At 41.0% G+C, this 20937-nt stretch overlaps 2 protein-coding genes across 3 annotated transcripts in view; one reads left to right on the top strand and one right to left on the bottom strand.

The window, feature by feature from the left end:
- Positions 1 to 318: 318 nt before the first annotated feature.
- Positions 319 to 9423, bottom strand: LOC117548405. The gene is made up of 2 exons (XM_034219686.1): positions 8952 to 9423; positions 319 to 2414 (listed from the first exon to the last, which is right to left on the bottom strand). The coding sequence occupies exon 2, from the start codon at positions 2393 to 2395 to the stop codon at positions 1031 to 1033; it is 1365 nt and encodes a 454-aa protein (XP_034075577.1). The 5' UTR covers positions 2396 to 2414; positions 8952 to 9423; the 3' UTR covers positions 319 to 1030.
- A 7993-nt stretch (positions 9424 to 17416) lies between these two features.
- LOC117548400 (excitatory amino acid transporter 2-like) overlaps positions 17417 to 20937 on the top strand; it is a 35475-nt gene continuing 31954 nt past the window's right edge. For both annotated transcript variants that reach the window (XM_034219675.1, XM_034219676.1), the window contains exons 1-2: positions 17417 to 17752; positions 18692 to 18811. In XM_034219675.1, coding sequence (XP_034075566.1) covers positions 17677 to 17752; positions 18692 to 18811 — 196 coding nt within the window. In that variant the 5' untranslated portion in view covers positions 17417 to 17676. The remainder of the gene's footprint in view (positions 17753 to 18691; positions 18812 to 20937) is intronic.

Here is a 20937-nt window from a genome sequence, read left to right as displayed (position 1 = left end):
GACATAAATAGTTTCATCTCTTTATGAGATGTGTGTTTGTTTATGTATTGCCCTTGTTTAATAAAGACTAATCATTAGAATTTGCAGACGAAATATACATTACTTTTACGTGTAATTGAGCTAAATTATGGATTTGCTACTTTGACATGAGTAACAGCTCAGAATACTTTTACTGTCATTTGTAAAGCTGCCTGGTATTGTCGGATAACAACAGTAAAATAACTGACATTTATTACTCAATATCTTTTGATATTTTGCGCCAGAGTGCTTTGAGAATTCAAATCTGCATATCAGTTACATTGTTGGACAATAAACGGCTGAGTACAAAGATCCTTTATTACCACATTTGGCAGGCAAGCTGAACAAACCAGCAGATGTTAAAATGAGCTTGTCCTGGTGTCAGATAATTCACAAACCACATGGTTTTACATTCATGTACCACATTGAACAAGTTCCACACCGAGATGTTTCCTGCCATAAAACATTGTATAAAACCATGCTTATGTTTGCAGAGGCTGTCGTTTCTGTATCACAATCATGGTAATCCATATGGGAGCAGTAAAATGGAGCCTCAGTAGGTGGCGCTCCTCTCTCTCTACCCGGGCGGCCCAGAGGCTGGAATTATCATCAGACACTGGAGAGACTACCACTCCAAGAAGTTTTTCTATAAATACACACAGATATACATAGCTTCATATATAAAGGTATACTGGTGTCATAGTGTACACAAATATAAAGGAATATATTAATATCAAAGACATACACATGCTTACATACTAATCAAAAATAACTTAGATTATGAAAGATAAAAATCGTACAAAAACAGTACTTTTTAAAGTAAAATCTCTCTCTATATATATAGGAAACATTTCCCTAAGGTCTAGTATTGAGGTCTTCTTGTTTTTTTGAAAAGTCTTGTGAAGTTGTGGTGGAGGGAAGGAGAAATCCATCATGTTAAGGGAAATGAACCCAAAAGGATGTCTCACAGCTACTCTGCCTTGTGTCACTTTTTACTCCCCCCCCCCCACTCTCAGCCTCTCCCCTTCCTCCTCTTAATCCTGGGAACCTCCGTGACTCTGGCCAGCAGCACACAGACGCAAGACGAGTCAATGCGGATCCACCTCCATCCGATTCTGTTGTTAGCATCTTTGGTGAGCGCTCTGACGAACGACTGCTTGACTTTGCACTCACTGACCCACGCTTTTCTATCCACGCCAAAGCAGCCGTGCCTGGCTTCGCCCGTATCGACTGACACTGGTGCCACGCCGGCATTCGACCTGCCGTTGTTGCTGGACTGCTCTGCCTCGCGACAACGGGTCTCGTAGAAGTACTGTTTGAGTGGTCCAGTCTGGGTCTGGATCTCCTGCAAGACGGAGACTAAACGACCATGGGTGTCGATGGCAGTTTTCTTGTCATTAACCCAAACACTCTCTGCCTCGCACACAGATTTTTCTCCTCGCCTTCTGTCCATTGAGTGTGAGCGTTTATCCCTTTTAACAGAACGGTCAACCTCGGTAACTCTGGAAGAATCTGCCCAACTCGGAGGGGTGCTCCTGTCAATCGCCCGGTCCCCATGACCCTCGATGTGTCCGTCCACGTCCTCCTGCTCTTCTCTGTCCCTGTCCTCCTCCAGCAGGCCGGTCTCCAACATGAGCAGGAGAGGGGGGTGTTCTGGAGGCGACATGGAGGGGGAGAACAGGACTCGCGGGTGTGCGTCCAGAAACATCCCGTCTCCATCTAAGATATTGTCCATCCCCAGACCCAGCTCTGCGTCCAGGTTCAAGCCTCCTGTACTGATTGTAGGTGCATCTCTCAGCTTCTCCGAGGGAACAGTTGGTTCTGGTCCTCTTTGATCCTGTAGATTAGCAGCAGGACTGACGGCCTTATGGGTTTCTGCTGTAGTAACCAGCGACAACCGTTCTGTAGAGTCCTGAATATTGTCAGTCTTGTCCACAAACCTGGAGGAGTCCTGCCTGCTGTTGCTGCTATCAGCTTTGTAGTCCTTTGGTAGAGAGTTATCCTCGGTCCTGAGTGGTCCTCCTTCTTTGGGAACATCCCCACTGCTTTTGTGATCGCTGCCTGAGTTGCTAATCGATACGTAGGTTTCTTGATGCTCCACTTTGAACGTGGAAGTCTCTTCATCTGCGGAGGATTTCACATAATCCCTACGGTTTTGGAGGTTTTGTCTGTTGGTATGTTGGCTTAGAGCAGCAGCCATGTTGTAGTCCGCTTGTGAGACATTTTCATGGAAGTTGTAGTCCACAGGGGGAGCTGCGAGGCGAGAAGCCTGGTCATGACGGTTGTTTTTCGTTGCGGCGGCAATCCTGGACATGGGGTTATGAGGAAAGGGCAGGGCCGAGGCAATCACCATGGCAACCAGGGGAAGCCAGTGCATCACTCCCAAGACGTATCAGCTAAAAACACAGAGTTGATAGACAGGAGAGAGAGATAGAAAGAGAGAGACAATGTTATTTTATACAATACCAACTGTGGCATATACAGTCAGCTTAAGTACCTCAATTAGGATGTAAAATGGGAGATTTTACAGGCAGCCCACTGCTTTATGACCCTGGTGCTTTAACCGCTGAGGTATGGCTTTAAAATCTTGGCAGAACTTGTGGAAAAATAGGACCAAATACCGCAAGGTCGCCCTCTGCTTCATCATGTGGGAAGATGAAGTTAGCCTGAACCCTGTAATCTGACCTTCAAACTGAGACGCTGACAACATGGTATGTAAGACAGAAACTTTACAGCCAAAGGAAATGGATTTTAAAGACCTATGCGACCCGAGACAACAACCAGACAATCCCCTTTCAACTTTTGAAGACATGGGGCTTTCCTTTCTTTTTGTTGAAGCTTTTCCTAGGAACCAAGAATCTTGGAATCTCTTTAACATGGTTTACCTCAGATATTCTTCTGACGAAAACACACAAATTAGACCCAAAGCATCCCAGTACTGCTGAGGTAAACCTAAGGTATTCTACCTGTTCATACCCGGGCTGTGGGGATGATAGTTTTCCTTTGAAAAGATGATTCTCAAACATGATTTAATACATCTGCTGCATTCGATTGAAAGAGTTTACCAAAATTGATGTGCAAGCATCACTGTTGTCCTTAAGCTGCATTTTTCAAACCATGTGCAGCTTATTATCAAAAAACATTCGTAGTTGATTTGGTAAAGTAAACAATATAAACTGCAGAATGTTTTTAATAAATCCTCTTCGAGCTGAAGTCATGCAACAGTAATCAACATGTACAGTCTCAAAAACACGGTCAGAAACTCAAAACGTTTTAAACTTCCAGCTTCTCAAATGTGAACATGTGCGGCTTTTTCTTTGTCTTATAATTCAATCTCAATAGTCGCCTTGGACACTTTTCAATGTTATCTGACTTTCCATAAACCAAACAAATAATTGGTTTAAAAATTAAATAATCAGCAGATGAACTGATAATGAAAAAATAATTATAAGTTGCAGCCCTACTGTAGTTATTAACCAACAAGAATATTTATATTACGTTTTCTTTTTGTCGCTGCTTTTAATTGAACTATTCATATCTTAGATTGCACTGTAACTTTTATCCATGTACTTTTTCTTTTAATGTTTATTTTATTAGCTTTTCTTTTTAATGACTGATTTTAAATGCCATTTTCTTAATCTCTTTCATTTTTTGTAAAGCACTTTGAATTGCCTTGTGTTGAAAAGTGCTATATAAATAAACTTGCCTTGCCTTGCACCACATTATTTTAATACAAACATTTTACACAATCAAATATATTAAGAATCTAAAGCTTTGCAATTAAATAAAAAATGAATGACACTTTATCAAATGTGTGTTATTTACGTCTCACACACACACACATTAGGCTATGTTAAGTGATGACACATTGAAAAGTCAATATAATAACTGTTAACCAACAAACCTGTACAAAAGTCAAATAAAACACTCCCTATGGTGAGCCAAATGTAAACACCTTTAGGTGGTTTGTCATGCCCGACATCACCTGCATGAAACGTGAATCATAAGTCAGGTAAAGGGGACTCATTTGTACTTTAAAGTGAGGTTCACCTGTGACTAACTGAGAAAATATTTCATTCACACGTCTATGTGGCATGTACATTGCATGTTACCACACTCAGACGAGGTGAGCGTCAGTTTAGTTGTTTGTTTAAAAGCAGGGAAGAGGTCACTTGGAAAGAGTTAAAATAGGAAGAATGATCAGAATGTCAGAGATGCAGCTTTACTGGCGAGGCTCCTTCACCGTGTCCTCGGGCAGAAGAGAGAGAAGGAAAACATGTAAAGGCAACAGAAAACAATCGTGAAGGAGTGGATATCGCTACTGTTTGTTTGTTTGCTTTTGAGTGACTGAAATGAATAGATATATCTTAGACCAACAGTGAGTGTGCACGAACATGTGCGTAGGTGATCAAAGTAAAGCCTCTTTAGTGACAGGACATGCATTCAGCAGGGCCACACCCCGGACACAATGCAGCCGCCGAGGAGCAACAAGGTTTGGTCGACACATCATTCATGCAGTCTCCACGGGTGCTCAAAGTGCCTGCTTGTCATGCTGACGATAAATACCATCAAAGTGCCAGTAGCTTCCTGTTTTCTCTGGCTACTGATCCCCGCACCAGGCCTGCCAAATACTCACTTACTTTGAACAGTAAGCTGTTAACACACCCCTTAAACTTGGAAGTCATACAGCAAAGGTGAACAGAAGATATATTCAAACTTACTGTCACAGTAATTACATTTGTTGGATGCTGTATTGTCCTAGAATCTATTCAAAGTCAACTTCATTGTCAATCTTCAAAAAGATCGAAATGCTTTTTCGCACAATCCCCATGGAATAAAATAAAAATGATATACATATATATACACACCTGTACACCCATAGCTTATATGTACACACACTGTTGCTCATAAAGTTGGAATACTTTTGTTTTCATACACATTCCTCTTTTTATTCCTATTTAATTTTCACTGTGATCTCTTTGGAAATGATGATCAATAAAGTTTTGAGAAGATATACTCTTTATCTATCAAGAATAAATCCCATTGTCACAATTATTTCATGAGGAGAGGTATAACACATTGTATTCCAACTTCATTGGCAACAGTGTAAATAAATACACATAACCTGATCGATATGAGCGATATTATTTTTATTTTATGAGAAATACATTTGTAAAACGTAGGAATGTTTAGAAAACCCTGCTGTTTATGGTAGCATAATGTTGGCTGAAATGTTTATGGCATTCTTATGTCAACAATAGTCGTAATATACAAATTATTATTGATATTGTGAATGAAATATATTGGTTATATTTAGATTTTGGAAATTGTAAGGTTAGTCAAAATGTGTCTTTTCTTGGTTTTCACGCTGCATTACAGTCCAATGATGTCTGGTCTAACTGGCTAGTGACCAATTTAGTCATTATTTCCACATTACTGAGGATTATTGAAACAAAATCTGATTGCGTAACAACGTTGTGAGAGCACCAAAAGTCAACCGTACAATATGGTCACAATAGGGGATTGATCAAATATATTGTGATATTAGATTTTCTCCACACCGCTATGCCTTAGTAAATAAATACCAATTTAAACACAAACGTTGATATTGAGGCGAGCAAAAATGATCCAGGTCATGTCCATCTATCGATCGATACAATTACAGCTAACTTTAATATAAGACTCGAGGCTGGTAAAGCATACGAATGCAAAATCTGTTGAACAAGACCGATACATTTTCTGACTTATGGGATGTTTTACCCTGTGTACAATTGAGAGATATTGTTCTGTTAATGTACATAGTTTGGGGTTTATATTTGCTTGGATAATCATGATACCAAAGACAATTTTCCTGCCTCGGCTGGACAATAACGTTTTTCTAGATATACGCTGTTATGGGAAAAAATATTGCGGTCATGTTCATATAATTTTGCACGATAAATCAATAACATAATGATTGTGACAGGCCTACAGTTAATGTGTGAGTTTGTCTTCTGTTGCAGGACAGCTATATGCTTCCTAAGGGTTTTCCCTTCCACACAGAAGGCCGGCACAGTCTCTAAAGTGGTTCCTTTGTGAAACAGCAGCAGCACTTTATCACCATGCTCCATTTGCTACAATGACACGCATCATTTGCACTCCCTGCAAGGCTAGACGGGGTCCACGACGTTCTCCCGCCCTCTGGATCAGACGCAAGCACTCTGAATCCCTCCCAGACGAACACACACTCACACACAGAAATCCCAGCCTCTCTAAATCAAAAAACCTCACTTAGTAAATAAAACCCCACTCAACACTGCACACTTAATCTCCGTAGCCTGAACATCTTCCAAATGAGCACAGGAAGAATACCCTGAAACCACAGGAGCAGGAAGAAGACAAGCAGACAGAGAGCAACGACATCACCAAGCAAGGCTCCATGAATAATCAAACTAAACTATTTTCTGTGACACCTTCAGGAGCCTCAGTGGCCCCCTGAATTATTTAGCATTGATTATCACTGTGTATTAAGAAAACGGCCTGTTTCTTCTCTCCGATGTGGCTTTATGTTCATGCAGATCAGTCGGTGTCCTTCAGAAAAAACGTTTTCTTGAAAACCATGCAATACTGTAATATTCCCATAAGAATATCAGGGAGATGACCTCAGAGGACATTTTTAAGTGACAGTTTGAGATGGATCTATTCCACTTTGCTTTTTGACTAGACTTTAAACATGCAGTGTTTCCCTCCCTCTGCACCACTATTAAGTATATTTTTATATTTATGATGTTATTCTTGTTTTGACTTATTGTAAAGCATCACAATTTTGTATACACAAGGGTGTTATGATATTAATAGTGATACAACTAACAATCTTTATATTGACTGTACTGTTTGGTCTTTAAGTTTACAGACATACCAAGTAACATTTGAATATAACCACCTAGTTTTAACTCTCCAAAACATGAAAGACAAACAAGAAGATGCAGAAAAAAACAATAAAGGAAAGTGTTTTTGTAGTAGATGTGGCACCTGGCAAATTGGCCTGTCTACTGTTATGAGTGCTGTCAGTGTAAACCACAGGGGCTTAATCTATGTGACAGCATGAGTCAAGGAGGAATCAGCGGGGTTTACAGAGGGCGTCTGGCTGTGAGACCCTCACCGGGAAACAGATGCCATAAAGCAGCCCCACACCTGGCCGTGGCTACTGTGCTTTTTGCCTGTCAACAAAGTAATGCCCCCCTCATGCGTGGCTAATGTCAGACACGTCCGTCTGACAGAGTTAATGCACTCTGTGTTAGTGTTAGGACCAGGCCCCGTCCTAACCTAATCCTGCCTACTTTGAAGTCATCAGGGTGGAAGATGTCTTTGGTGGCCGGCTGATTAGAAGACAGTTTGCACATTTTCAGCAGATTCTTTCAGTCTGACTAAGCTGTCTGAAATGCACCTGAGTGTGACTGTCAGAAACGGTGACAACAGGAGTGGCTGTCGGACGTGGAAAAAACACACGCAGGTAAATGTTTCCCCTCCCTCTCTGTGTCTCTCTGTGAGGGTAGAGTAAAGTCTTGGCATCACATGTGCTCGTTTACAATGTCTTGCTGTCCCACTGTGCAAACAGCCCATTAATTCCAGGTCTGTGATTGTTTCATACCACGCTCAGCCTGCAAAGATCCAGCCTCCTCCACTCTAACCTGAGACCATATGAAACACCAATCCGCCTCATCTCTCTCCCTGTAAATCTTTCATTCTCCTTTAAAAACATGACAATAGACTGATGCACAGTTGTGAAGTACATATAATCAAGTACCGTACTACAGTACAATTTTAAGGTGCTTGTACTTGAGTTTTTCTGTTGTTTGCTACTATATACTACATTTTAGAGGGAAATAATGTACTTTTTTTCCACTACAAATATCACTTGTTGTGATTCAGATATTTGACAAACACATTATGATGTTATATTATAGAATAAGATACAACTTTAGTGATCCCATAAGGGAAATTCACAAGCTACCCAACAGATAAAGTTTATAAAGTAATAAATAAGTCCCACCTTTATAAATTGAAACAGTAAAGTGATGAACGCAGTAATTCATCAATCATTTATTCTGAATTCGGCTATTCTGTTAACTTTCATATTACAAATGTATCAAAATAAAGTACCATTAGTCAAAAGTATCCATTATACATGACTTTTCTTTACAGAGTAATTCTACGCTGCTACAGTGATGACACTTTTACTTTGGTACAAAACATGTGTCTTTATGCAGTAGTGCAATAATATAGCATGCCAAATGTCTTCATCTTCAAAGTGCTTGCTTGCCATCATAGAGTTATTGAATAAAAACTAAATATAATAGTATTATGACAAAATGATTTCCATTGAACTTGTTCCCCGAAAAAAGCACAGATTTTTTGCCTCTAATATTTTGAAGATATTAAATTAATACATCAACATCAGGTGTGTTTCTCATTATAACCTGTGTTTGATCTACCTGAAGATCGGGATGGGACATTGTATAGTTCTAACCTCTCCTGACAGACTGCCTGCCAACAAAAACAAAATGTGAAACAAGCTACAACTTAAAAGCTGCCAAGTAAAATAAAATGGGATTGGGACACTTCAAAATGCATCAGTCATGTACAAGGAATAACACGAACATAGTTCTAAGAGCATTAAAGATGAAAGACATTACATTTCATTGAAAATATTTAAAATAAATACAAATAAAAAGCCATCAAGTTATGTGTGCATGCATGGATAAATAAGTAAAAAAACATTACAAAATAAACTGTCCTAAATAAATATATTTGTAGTTACTAACATTATGTATCTAGTTGTGTTCCCAACTGACTGAACACCTTACAAATACAAATCATCAAATGAGTTATTGTGCACAGTGTGTAGTATTTAAACACGTTTAATGGAGGTCTAATGTGTAATAAAGACTTACCGTTTAGGTGAGATCCGGACCCCGCGTCCTTCCAGCTGACACCACATTGATTATAGAGTTCAGTCGCCAGTTGCTCAACTGGTTTACAATAATAAATTCAACAAACACCGTCGTATGGAAACCACATAGCTAAAGACGTACATGTCTCTCTTCTTTATTAGTCCGTGACATCGCATGTGCCCCCCAGAAATCCGACGGGAACAAGATAAGAAAAGTAAAGTTAGAAACCAGAAAAGTCTCCGGTCCTGGGAGCGCTTCCACTGCAGGGGGAAAAGACTAGTTAATGAGCCCAGAAAAGTGTCAAAAATGTAAACGTGCCACAAAGTTTAGATATTCCATGAGTTGTTATTCCTCAAGAGTAGACCAGGGAAGAGGTTTCCCTGTTCAAATATGTGAACGAAGAAGTGAAGAGGTGAATAAGTTGGCGAAATGTTTTTATGAACTGAACTCCGCCTGAAACGCGTTAAGTCGGACAAACAGTTAAACTAGCTTTAGTTAGAATTACAACTTCCGGTTTTCCCTTTCAAAGTCAAACCCACTTTTAGATGTCCGAATTGTAATGGAGCATTTGACTCGTAATCAGGCTTTTATTCCGAAGACATAAAAAAGCAACTTCCGCCGCAACTTCTTCTTGTCTGCTGCTAGCTTGACACGGATAATGACTCCGGTTTCTCCTGGGAAGCGCAAAGACAAACTGAAGTTTTTTTCCTCAGGAGGTTAGTATATTAAAAACATATCTACAACTTTACAACGAGTAATTTATGCAAAAGCAGATGTGTCTCAATCTCGCTTCTTGGAGGCATATTATTAAACAGTATAATCAAGCGTTACGTGTCCAATATTAGCCAAAAGTCAAATTGTATGCTAGCTAGATTAAATGCATACAACCAAACATTGAGTGAGTTAACTCAGACTTCACATGTGCGTGACTGTTTTTAGTTCACCGCCTTTTCTTACTTTCATCCCCGCCCCATAGTTATCAAGAAAAGCATTTGAGGAATTACCAGCAGTGTTGTGTTGGCACAGATCCACCTAAAGCGGGTTCATCATAGGTTGGCAACAGTGCAAATTATTACAAACAATCTGTAGTGAAGATGGATGGCCCAAATCGAAAAACTTCTCTTCTGTAAATGCAGGTTGCAACATAATCACATTTGGCTCAATCAGAACCAGCTATCCGACTCTGCTTTCTTATTGCTTCCTGTTTGCTTGCACCAGATCCTTCTCTTGGGTATGTGCCTTGCTCTTTGGCAGGTGAGTGTTTTGCTGACAGGATCTTTGGATGTTGATAACTTAATTTGCTGTATTAAGTATTTTATACAGCTCACAAAATATATAATAGTTACCAAAGTAAAACAATATATGGCACTATTTTAAAAAAAAAAGGCGCAAATCCTTAATCCATGCATTCATTTTAACAGGGGTAGTCTTGCTGATTTGGGGGCCACAGGCAATGCTGGACATGGGGCCCCCTCTTCCCAGCCTCGACCACCTTCACAGAACCAGCTGTTGTTTTATTTTATTGACTTCTAAAAAACTGCATCCAAGAAAAAACTATTTTTGAAACTAGGTAAAACAACACTGCTAGGTCTTCTATGAATTATGTTCATGACCTTAAAGGTGGGGTATGTAAGTTTGAGAAACCGGCTCGAGATACACTTTTTGTTATATTCCATGGAATGCTCTTAACATCCCGATAGCAATGAATATCTTAAGTGCTTTGACAAAAAATCCATTAATAAAATTCATCTGTGGAGTACTGGAGCCGTAGTACTGTAAAAAAGCACGACCAATCATTTTAGCCGGCCCGGCTAAAATAACAGGATGACCAACCTGCCTGTCAGCCTTCCATCTGTGCACAAACTTATCTCGTGCCCTCATTGGTCATGTGTGCGTTCGTGTGTGTTGGAGGGGGGGCTCTGTAAGGGAGTGGCAGATTTTTTCCGGTTGTGTATTTTCAAATTCTAGCGCACTCGAGCCGGTTTCTCCAAAATTACCTACCCCACCTTTAACATACTGCAAACTTTTTTAAACTGTGTATAATGAATTTGCCTTCAACATCAGAGTCCTATGATTATGTGGTTTCTCACTTAGATGTCAACATTGATATTTTCATTATTTATCGTGAAGATAACTGAAAACTATTCTTCCAAAAAGTGGATTTATTTATTGACGCCTCTGGCAAAGAAATATGTGATTACTCTTTGGTGTGCTTCCAATCTGGAGATCTTTAATAGTATTGCAAAACCGATATGTATTGACGTTTGTTACGTTTAAACATTTCATTAGATGGTTTTGTTCTCTTGGTACAAGAATATGCATTGGTATATGTTCCTTCTTTTTAATTGGATATATACTATCTATTTACTTTAGCTGAGTTTGCTTTGATGTTTGTTTACAGTGAACTACTTCTATTAATTGGTGTAATTAAAGTTATAAACACATTATCTGTATATGTTGGATGAATGGAGGCAGCTTTGGAACTCCTGTAAAAGTTGAAAGGATAAAAACAGGAGCCGGTGACTGGCTGCCCTCTCCACTCACAGGTCTTTGGGGGAAAGTCGGCGAAGGCCTTATGGAGACACAATGGAGGTCTATGGACGACGTGCAGGCCGACAGACAGTTCAACGGGTCCTCTGAGCAGATAAGTCGTCCCCATACAAACCAGACGAGGGTTCATTGCTATTGACCCGCGAGAACAGCGCGTCCACAGAGCCTCCCCACCTTGAATGGCCTTGTTGAAAAGGAGGGCCATAAATTGTGGGATGAGCAGGGGGGAGACTCTGCATCCCCCTCCTCCCGCATCCCCCTCTCTCACATGCTATCTCTTTCTTTCCTTTACCAAGTAGTGGTTTCCATCTCACCAAACCCTTTTCCCCCTGAATGTTTAAAAAGATGAAAGGATAAGGAAAAGAATGGAGACAAAAGAGGGGAGAGTTACATTACAACCCTGCCCCTGAGAGACTGCTCATGAAAGAGTCCGGGGATGGGAGAGATAGGGACCAGAGAGGAGACACAGAAAGAGAAGGGGGATCATGAAAAGAGGTTTTTCAAACTCAAAGCCGCTAAAACGGGTCTCTTCTGTATAGAGGCAGACTAAAGTGCAGTCTTCACTCAGGGACGGAGACATTTAACACTGTCAATACCCTCAAATAGAGGGGAGTGTTGATGTACTTGCACCCATTGACTGATTACACAAGCACACACACTATATGCATTTTTTCTTTTTCTCTTAACCATGCCCATCGTACAGCAGCACTCAGTGTAGATTTCAGAAAGTCTTCCACCAGATTATCGTTACCATTAACACACAAACACTACCTGGTGTCTCCCTCGCAAGCATTCCTCCTTCCTGGCATTTAGTGTCAGTCACTCTAAATCCTTGCAACCCTCCCACCATTCTCTCTATCTCTGACTTTGTCTGAACTTGCCCTCTATGTACTTAGATATTTCTGCCTCAGGGTGCATCAGTGAGAGTTGGAGTCTAAAAAAAAAGCAAGAGAAAGTTGTTAGCTTGATGCGGACAGGATTGGCGGTCAAACAAAGATGACGATTGAAAAGTCAGTGACGCAGAGGTTGTTTTTTTGCACTCTTGCTTCCACTCTCATAGACAAAACTAACTGCAACAATTCCACAATCAATGATGTACAGAGGTTAGTTCAATGTTCCTTCACAGTTTTTCTTTCTTATTGTCAATCAATCAATGTTTATTTATATAGCCCAATATCACAAAGGTTACATTTGTCTCAGTGATCTTCACAGTGTGTACAGAATATCAGTATGACAATACGACACCCTCTGTCCTTAGACCCTCACATCGTACAAGGAAAAACTTCCAGAGAAAACCCACAGTTTAAAGGGAAAATGGGAGAAACCTCAGGGAGAGCAACAGAGGAGGGATCCCTCTCCCAGGACGGACAGACGTGCAATAGATGCCGTATGTAAATCGAAAAGATAATACATTTACAACATAGGTAGTCCAAATGTTTGGAAATGCATGTGTCTATAATAAGAAGATGAATCCACGAGGATGTCAGCAATCTTGTGGGAGCCATCAGGGAAGTAGTATGGTGAGAGTCTGGCATGACCGCAGAGACAGGTTCAGCCACGACTCGAAGTCCAGGACTCAGATCCAGTGCTCAGGATAGAGGTTCCAGGACACACGACCACAGCAACATGATTAGCCTCGACTCAGGATCCCGGCGTATATATGGACACAAAAAAGAGATTTGGGGGAAACTGGGTTAATCGGAACATGAGAGTACACAGGTACAAACAGCCAGAAAGACGGAGTAAGGTGCCCCCCTCAACAGTCCAAGCCTATAGCAGCTAAACTAACGTGTCCACATACATGCACTCCCTTAGGATAGGTTGAGGGAAAAGGGTAGCAAGTAAGAATTAGGAAACAGAGGTGGAGAGGCACACACAGGGAAAAAGGTCCCCATTGGAACCTGAATTTGTCAGAGGTAGGAGTGGGTCAGTGACTACGTTCCACACTCCCCGGCCGGGCTAGGCGTTCTCTGCAACCTGTTACCCTCTAATAAACCTCGAGAGGTCAGAGAGGGGAAAGGTTTGGATAAAGTTTTAGGATTTAAGTGAAAGAGTAAGAACTAAAATGTATAGGTGAAGAGGCACAACGTATCTACGTCAATGCACTCTTATTAGATTATTTTATTTGATCACTATAAGCTTTATCAAAAAGGAAGGTCTTAAGCGTACTCTTAAAAACGGATAGGCTGTCTGCCGCCCGAACACAAACTGGAAGCTGATTCCACAAATGTGGAGCTTGATAAGAAAAGGCTCTGGCTCCCATTGTACTTTTAGAGACTCTAGGAACAACCAACAACCCTGCATTCTTGGAACGCAATGCCCTAATAGGACAGTAGGGTATAATGAGTTATTTAAGGTAAGATGGCGCCTGCCCATTAAGGGCTTTGTAGGCGAGAAGAAGAATTTTAAATTCTATCCTGTGTTCTATAGGGAGCCAGTGTAAGGCAGCCAGAACAGGAGTAATGTGGTCCCTCTTCCTAACTCTGGTTAGTACACGAGCTGCAGCATTTTGAATCAGCTGAAGCGACTTGACTGACTTCTTGGTACTCCCTGATAATAAAGAGTTACAATAATCCAGCCTAGAAGTAACAAATGCATGGACTAGTTTCTCTGCATCGTTTTGAGGCAAGATATGCCTAATTTTTGCAATGTTACGTAGATGGAAGTAGGCGGTCCTTGAGATTGATTTTATGTGGGCGTTAAAGGATAAATCCTGATCAAATATAACACCAAGATTCCTTACAGTCTCACTGGAGGCCAAATTAATGCCATCCATAACTAGTATATCTTTAGATAATTTGTTTCGTAGATTCTTTGGGCCGAGTACATTAACTTCAGTTTTGGTCGTGTTTAACATAAAAAAATGTAAGGTCATCCACGTTTTTAAGTCTTTGAGGCAGTCTTGAATTTTATTTAGATGATTGGTTTCATCAGGCTTGATGGATAAATATAGTTGAGTATCATCCGCATAACAGTGAAAATGTACAGAATGATTCTGTCACGTGTCTCATTATTTTTTTTCTAAACCCAGACTCACCAAAAGCCTTTAAGTCACAACATAATCCAGGAAATAACACAATTGTCTACAGCGGTTATCGTTTTTTCCTTTTGGGATTTCTCTTTTCAACAAACATGTTTCATGACCCAAACTGCTTTTCAGACTTTTATTAAAGCCCGACTATAACAAAACTGATCCTTTTCTCAACCTGCCTTTTACATGAAGAACTTGCCTTAGGCAACATCACTCACTGTGTCTCATATAGCTGGGATATTAGTTTCATTTTCTACTTATTATCTTCTGCTCATGATCCACCTTGTTGAATCTGGAAATTTCAGACCTATTCTCATTTCCAAATGTCACTTTCACTACCTCCAGCTCCTCTGAGAAATGTTTTCCCACACGCAGCGCCATCACACATCAACTTGTTGCTTCGCGTTGGACATCCTCCTTCGTTTGAAACTCAGATCTGAGCGTAATTGGAAGGTAGCTATTATGGCAATTACTGCAAATAGCTGAGCTGTCAGGGCGAGCTAAAAGTCTCTCTGTCCACAAGTGAGCCAGCGAGTCAGACGTCAGACCTCAATTACAGATGCTCGACCTCCCTATGGTACCAGTATGTCAGTTCTGCATCATCTCCTCTTCCATCTTCACACCCTTGGATTCTCTGCGTCTGATTTGTTTTTCCTTTTCAATCTTTTTCAACGCTCCTTCCATCATTCACCTTTAATGCACTCCACTCCCTCATCGTCCTCCTTCCCCCTATATTCAAACCTCTCTTTAATAGGAGTTGCACTGCCATTTGTAACACACTGAGGTATGGCTGCATATGTTTCCAATTTCAGGCGTAATGCTTCTCTCTGTGCAATCTGACCCAATTAGCCAAAGCCTCCTGGAAATGCCCCAGTCGGCAACCATGGTGGTAAAGAGGTAAAGGGTCAAAGGTGAGGTCATTCAAAGGGGGGGCCATACTTATGATTGTGTCACTTCCTGTCTGTCTGTCTGGCTTAGACATGCCCGGCTGTAGTGCTTAAGCTGCTGTCTAACGGACATATTTGGCACAGTTTTAGGATTGTAGAAAGAAAGAAACATTCATGGTCAAATTCAATTTCAAAGTTTACTAAAGGTCATAGAGGATGAGTGACACGGCTCGGAGCCAGACCACACGTAAACACACATGAACACCGAAGATACGCACACATGTTTGCTCCGACAAACAAAACACATGCGCCTTCAAGTCTCTCTGCGTAAAACTGAAATTAGTGCAAGGAATGTTCACCTTCGGGAAACGTATTGGGAGGGCGAGGGAATATGAGAGGTTCGAGCTGCGAACCCTCATTAGTGGAATGGAGGACTTATTTAGGTAATTCAGTTTAATGCTTAATGAGAAACAGGTTAGAATGGGTGCAAAATGCAGACTGGCGTTGCATTGCATTACCTGGCAGTCTGCCCCTTTCCGGGCCTGTCTGTTTAGATTTTCTGCTACGTGCGCTGTTGGTTCAGAAGCTGGGTCATTGTCAGTTTATAAAAGCAGCTTCAGACACTGCCATGCAGCCGTCGCCATGCGCACACACACTCTGCTCGTCTTGTTTACATCATCTGCCCCGCCGATCCCTCTCCTCTTACAGCACCTCGCTCTCTCCCTCCACAGATCACCTCTCAATCACTCGTCCTCGCCTCCTTATCTGTCCCCTTCAGTGTCTCGTTACAGGACTCCATCCACCTACAGCGGCTACACTTTCATTCACTTGCCACAGAGCCCCTGCAGTCTGGATGTCCCTGGATTAGACATTCAGCCTAGATAGTGAATGATCTATTTACAGTTACGTCTTCCTTCTCGGCAACGCAATCCACACCTCCCTCTGTTTTGAGTTTTTGCACTTATCCACCCCACCGACCTCCTCCGCATCCCCTCACCCCCTTCTTTCATAAGCCATGTTTTGTCCCTTTTATTTCCAGAGGAAAAACGTTACACATTGTAAACTTTAGTCACTGTACAACACCCCGCAGGATTGGATTTCAGAGGCAGACTTTGTGTTTGAACTGCTCTGGCAATTAGTAGAGGATAGACTTACAGTGCACCTACTGCACAATGGAGGCACCAGCCCAATTGTACAAGCCCCTGTTCACGTCCTGCCCCTCTCCATCTGTCACCCCTGTGGGACTGTGTGTGTGTGTTACAGTGTGTTGCTTTGCATGTGCATGGTGGTTTGAATTTTAGGTATGCGTGCATGTATGTTTGTTAGTGAGGTGCTTGTTACTAAACCCAATTACTAAATGGCAACACTTTTCTTTCAGTACACCAATCCATCAGTGTTTTAAGCTTGAACAAATAATTAAAACACAATTAAATGCATTCAAAAGTAGGTTCAGGTATCTCAAAGGAGTCATTAAGACATTAAAAATGCTGCCTTTTGTTTCCCAAAGCGGTCTAGCAGTGTGCTGTTATTGTTATATTTTCCTGACCCATATGTTTGGGAAATGCATTGTCTGTATTCTCTGTAACTCAAATTTGAATAGCCAAAGTATGAGAGTAGAGTTTTTATCATTCCAGGTGTAGCCTTATATCAAGCACTTATGCAATGTCTCACCCACACCAAGCCATGGCACCATATCACCCCCACCCTCATCCACCTACATTGGCTGCCGGTCAAGTCCCGGATTCAATACAAAACACTCATCCTCATGTACAAGTCCCTCCATTTAGACACGGGCCTGCTCTCCATCCCCCGCTCTCGCCTCCGAACTGTTGGTGACAGGGCATTCAGTGTTGCGGCCCCCCACCCTCTGGAATGCACTTCCTGCCGAGATCCGTAATGCTGCCTTCCTGGACATCTTCAAATCATCATTAAAAACACACCTGTTCACCCTGGCCTTCGGACCCTAGCCCTTTTCTGGTCCCCCGGCTTCCTTTATTTATTTATTTGGTTTGCCCGTTGATTGTCTGTTTGTTTTGTTTGTCCATCATGTACAGCGACCTTGGGTCCCTTGAAAGGCGCTATATAAATATCATTTATTATTATTATTATTATTATTAATGTCAGTAAGGGAGAGGGTTTTCAGGCTCATATCTTAACAAGGAGTGTTTTATGTCGTGTTAAGTGATTTGTATTTACATAACCAATTTGCCTCAAGGTGATTGGTGCTTCATACAACCTCCACTGTTGCTCGCTTCGGATGAGGAAAGTCCCCCTAAGAAAAAAAACGTACAGGAAGAGCACCAGAGGAAGGATCTCTTTTCCAGGGCCGACAGGTATGCATTTTATGTGTGTGTATAGAATGCCCAACACAAGTTACAGAGAGAGAGAAAAAGGAAATTGGGGAGGCTGATTCTCATTTAGGGTAAAGTCCGGATCCAAACATCTGTAATGTTGAACCAACCGAACATTAACTGGACAAACATGGACCACAAGAATGAGGCTTAGTAGATTGATTCAGACCAAACGGGGGCAAAGCCTGAAGTGATGAAAACATATAATAACCTCACTAAAAGTTAAAAAGCTGAGTTTCAAGTTGGGATTGAAAGGTCTCAGCAGTGTCAGACTGTCGGATGTCTGTAAAGTCACGTCGTTATATAACTTCGTATTTGACAGTTGAGAAGTGACGCTCATAAATCAATCCTGGCCTCCTCATAAAGCCCAATCATAGGCTGGCATTCCTGCACAGAGTACAGACAGTTAATGTGTGAATGTATTTCTGATTCTGTTTACTGATATGTCATGGTTCATGGAAAAAGCTTGATCCATGTAAGTACAGTATGTACCATGGGCCTCAATTCTGGCCTCTCTGACTGACACTGATATCTGTCAAAAGATCCCTCAGAGAGGCTACTGTGCACACTTCTCCACTCAGTGCAGTCATAGCGCCCTCCTGTGGAAGGGAGTTTGATCACGACCCCACCATCAACACCATCCAATATGTCCCAAACTCCCACCCTCCCCGGTTTATGTGATACTTTTTTACATAGGAATACATTTCTGAAATCAATTGAGACTAGTATTCGTATCTTTCTTCCTGCCCGAATATCAGTGAGCACAAACAGTATAAATAATTAAATAAACTGAGACCTGGGATGGAGAGCATGCTAGTAAATGAGGGAAAATGAAGGAAGGGAGGGAGGAGAGCAAGGGTGAGATGGGGTTGGGGGGGCTCAGAAGACCAAGCTGTTGTAATAATCTGCAAATTTCCTCAGATGACGCAAAGACTTTGACTTTGCCTACCGTCCCATCTTCATCTCCACATCCCTCCTCTCGTCTGTGTGTCTCTCCCGATGCCTCGCTCTCGTCGGATGGGAGACAGCGACACACAGCAGGTAAGGCTGTTTGCCTTCTGGTTGCCCCCCCCCCCCATATGCTCCCATTAATTTAATTTAAAGCTGAAAGATGATGATCGCCTATGACAGCACTGTCAGATTCTTTAGTCTCAGGCTCTTTTTCATTGTGATCAGTCGTTATTATTGTGTTTTTTCTGGTAGTAATTTCCGTGAGAGTTAAACTATTGTTGGTTTTGAAAAGTTAACTGTCACCTCTTAAATCAGATGTGTGAACATGTGGTGGGCAGTCATATATTAACAGTTATCTGCATTGTTTGAGCATGCTGTCTGCCTTGAGGATTTTCCAAGGCGTCTTTTGGCCAAATGAGAAGATGGATTTACTGTACGGAGGAAATGAGCTGTGTGAAATTCAGTCCTGCTGTAGAGAAAAGCAATGGTGAAATTGCAGCAACAGATCAAAAAGAAAAGAAAGGAAGTGAGAGGACGAAGGCAAACGTTTATAAATAGCAGAGCTTTGTGAGGGTGAAGAGAGCAGATGTGATAGACAGTCTGTGCTTAAGGAGTTCAAACAACAGATTAATACACTCAGATTATCGTCAGCGGGAGGGGGGCGGGGGAGTGTGTGTGCATGACATGTGTGGATAGATGCAGGGTAAAATCACACAAGCTCACAAATGTTATCTCTTACTCACAATCCATGTCCACCCCATCTTAAATACTTACATCACACACATACACATCTGTGTGTGTCTCAAATTGTGATGAATGCTGCTTTTCATTGTTTCATATCATTGGACATTAAGGTTCATGGCTGCAGTTGTATCTCTATTGCTGTGCAGAACATTAACATGAGTTAATCAACATTTCATAAACTGAAAGTAATTTGATTGCTAATTGTCATAATTTAAATGTCAAAATATTTGTTTTATTTAATATCACTGGCAAATAACTAACTTTGTGTTTTTGAATGTTGAACAGACATAAAAGAACATTTCAAGATGCCACATTGAGCTCCACAAAGTTGAAGTGTTTTTTTTGGAATCCCTCAATAATTAATATAATTAAATAACTCATTTAAATCACACCAGTCTTTGCTAAGAAGGGCCTTGGTAAACATTTGTTCACACAAAAACGGTTGACAATAACAATCCAGTTTGAATTTGAAATCTGATTATCAAACGTAACTCCATTTGTACTATTTAAACAATATTGACTGACAGATGATTTAATTAACTTAATTTGAAGAACTATAGTTTTGGCCATGACATAACCAACAGGATTGTAATAGTAAAACAAATGAGTTATTTTATCTTCTGCAAGCAGCAAATACCTAATGAGGCGTTAAAGCATGCCAAGTGAGGACACACATTTACCCTCCCAGTAACATCTGATGCACTGAGTAGAGTCCACTTCTGATTGACTCTGACCTTCACTAAGAGGGTTGATACACACAGTTGAACTGTCCTGCTGCAGTGATCTGGTAGAGCCATGCACCAGACACGTGTTTGATGGCAGTCGTGCATATGTTGAAGGCATTAGGTGCCGCTCTTCTTTGAACTGCATGGATCCCCAGATGTGTGTGTGTGATAGAGAGAATGTGTTAATTTGCATTATTGATATTTACATATAGAGTGAATTAATTTCAACATATTGCATACTACTAATACAGTTTTGTCGAGGATAACCTCACGAAATTCTTATATTGTTTCAAGCTCTATTATCATTGTAAAGCTGCATTGACCATCCTCATCTCCCTCTGCTGAGCGAGGGGAGGATCGGGTGGATGACGGGTGAGGATTATTTCTCGATCCCTTTGCAAAGCTCACACCAAACAATCAACCCTTGGAAATAATCATCTGAGACACAGTTACAAATTCACACACACACAAGCACAGATGCCTTTTTCTTCTTAAAGTACACATGTTCTATCTTTTCATTATAATACTACTATAATATAGCCTGTAACCTCTAGATGAACTCGAATCAAAAGTCGAGTTTGTATCCACTGACAGCACTTAAACGAGAATCCCACTATTAGTTTGTATGCTGTAAAAGCTTTCCTAGTTTTCTTGTAGTATCCAACAGTCTTTAATGATATAAAACATTGCATTTAGGCCTAAAACCAACAATTGAACAATTCTCCTTTTCTCATTAATTTGTTTAAT

Source organism: Gymnodraco acuticeps, unplaced genomic scaffold, assembly GCF_902827175.1.
Source record: "Gymnodraco acuticeps unplaced genomic scaffold, fGymAcu1.1, whole genome shotgun sequence".
Taxonomy (NCBI): domain Eukaryota; kingdom Metazoa; phylum Chordata; class Actinopteri; order Perciformes; family Bathydraconidae; genus Gymnodraco; species Gymnodraco acuticeps.
Note: the sequence above shows the minus strand (reverse complement) of the source record. Positions and strands in the feature narration are given on the sequence as shown.

Bases quoted from the DNA above. Each gene is read 5' to 3' on its own strand.
- LOC117548405 (XM_034219686.1), bottom strand. From the start codon at position 2,395: ATGCACTGGCTTCCCCTGGTTGCCATGGTGATTGCCTCGGCCCTGCCC.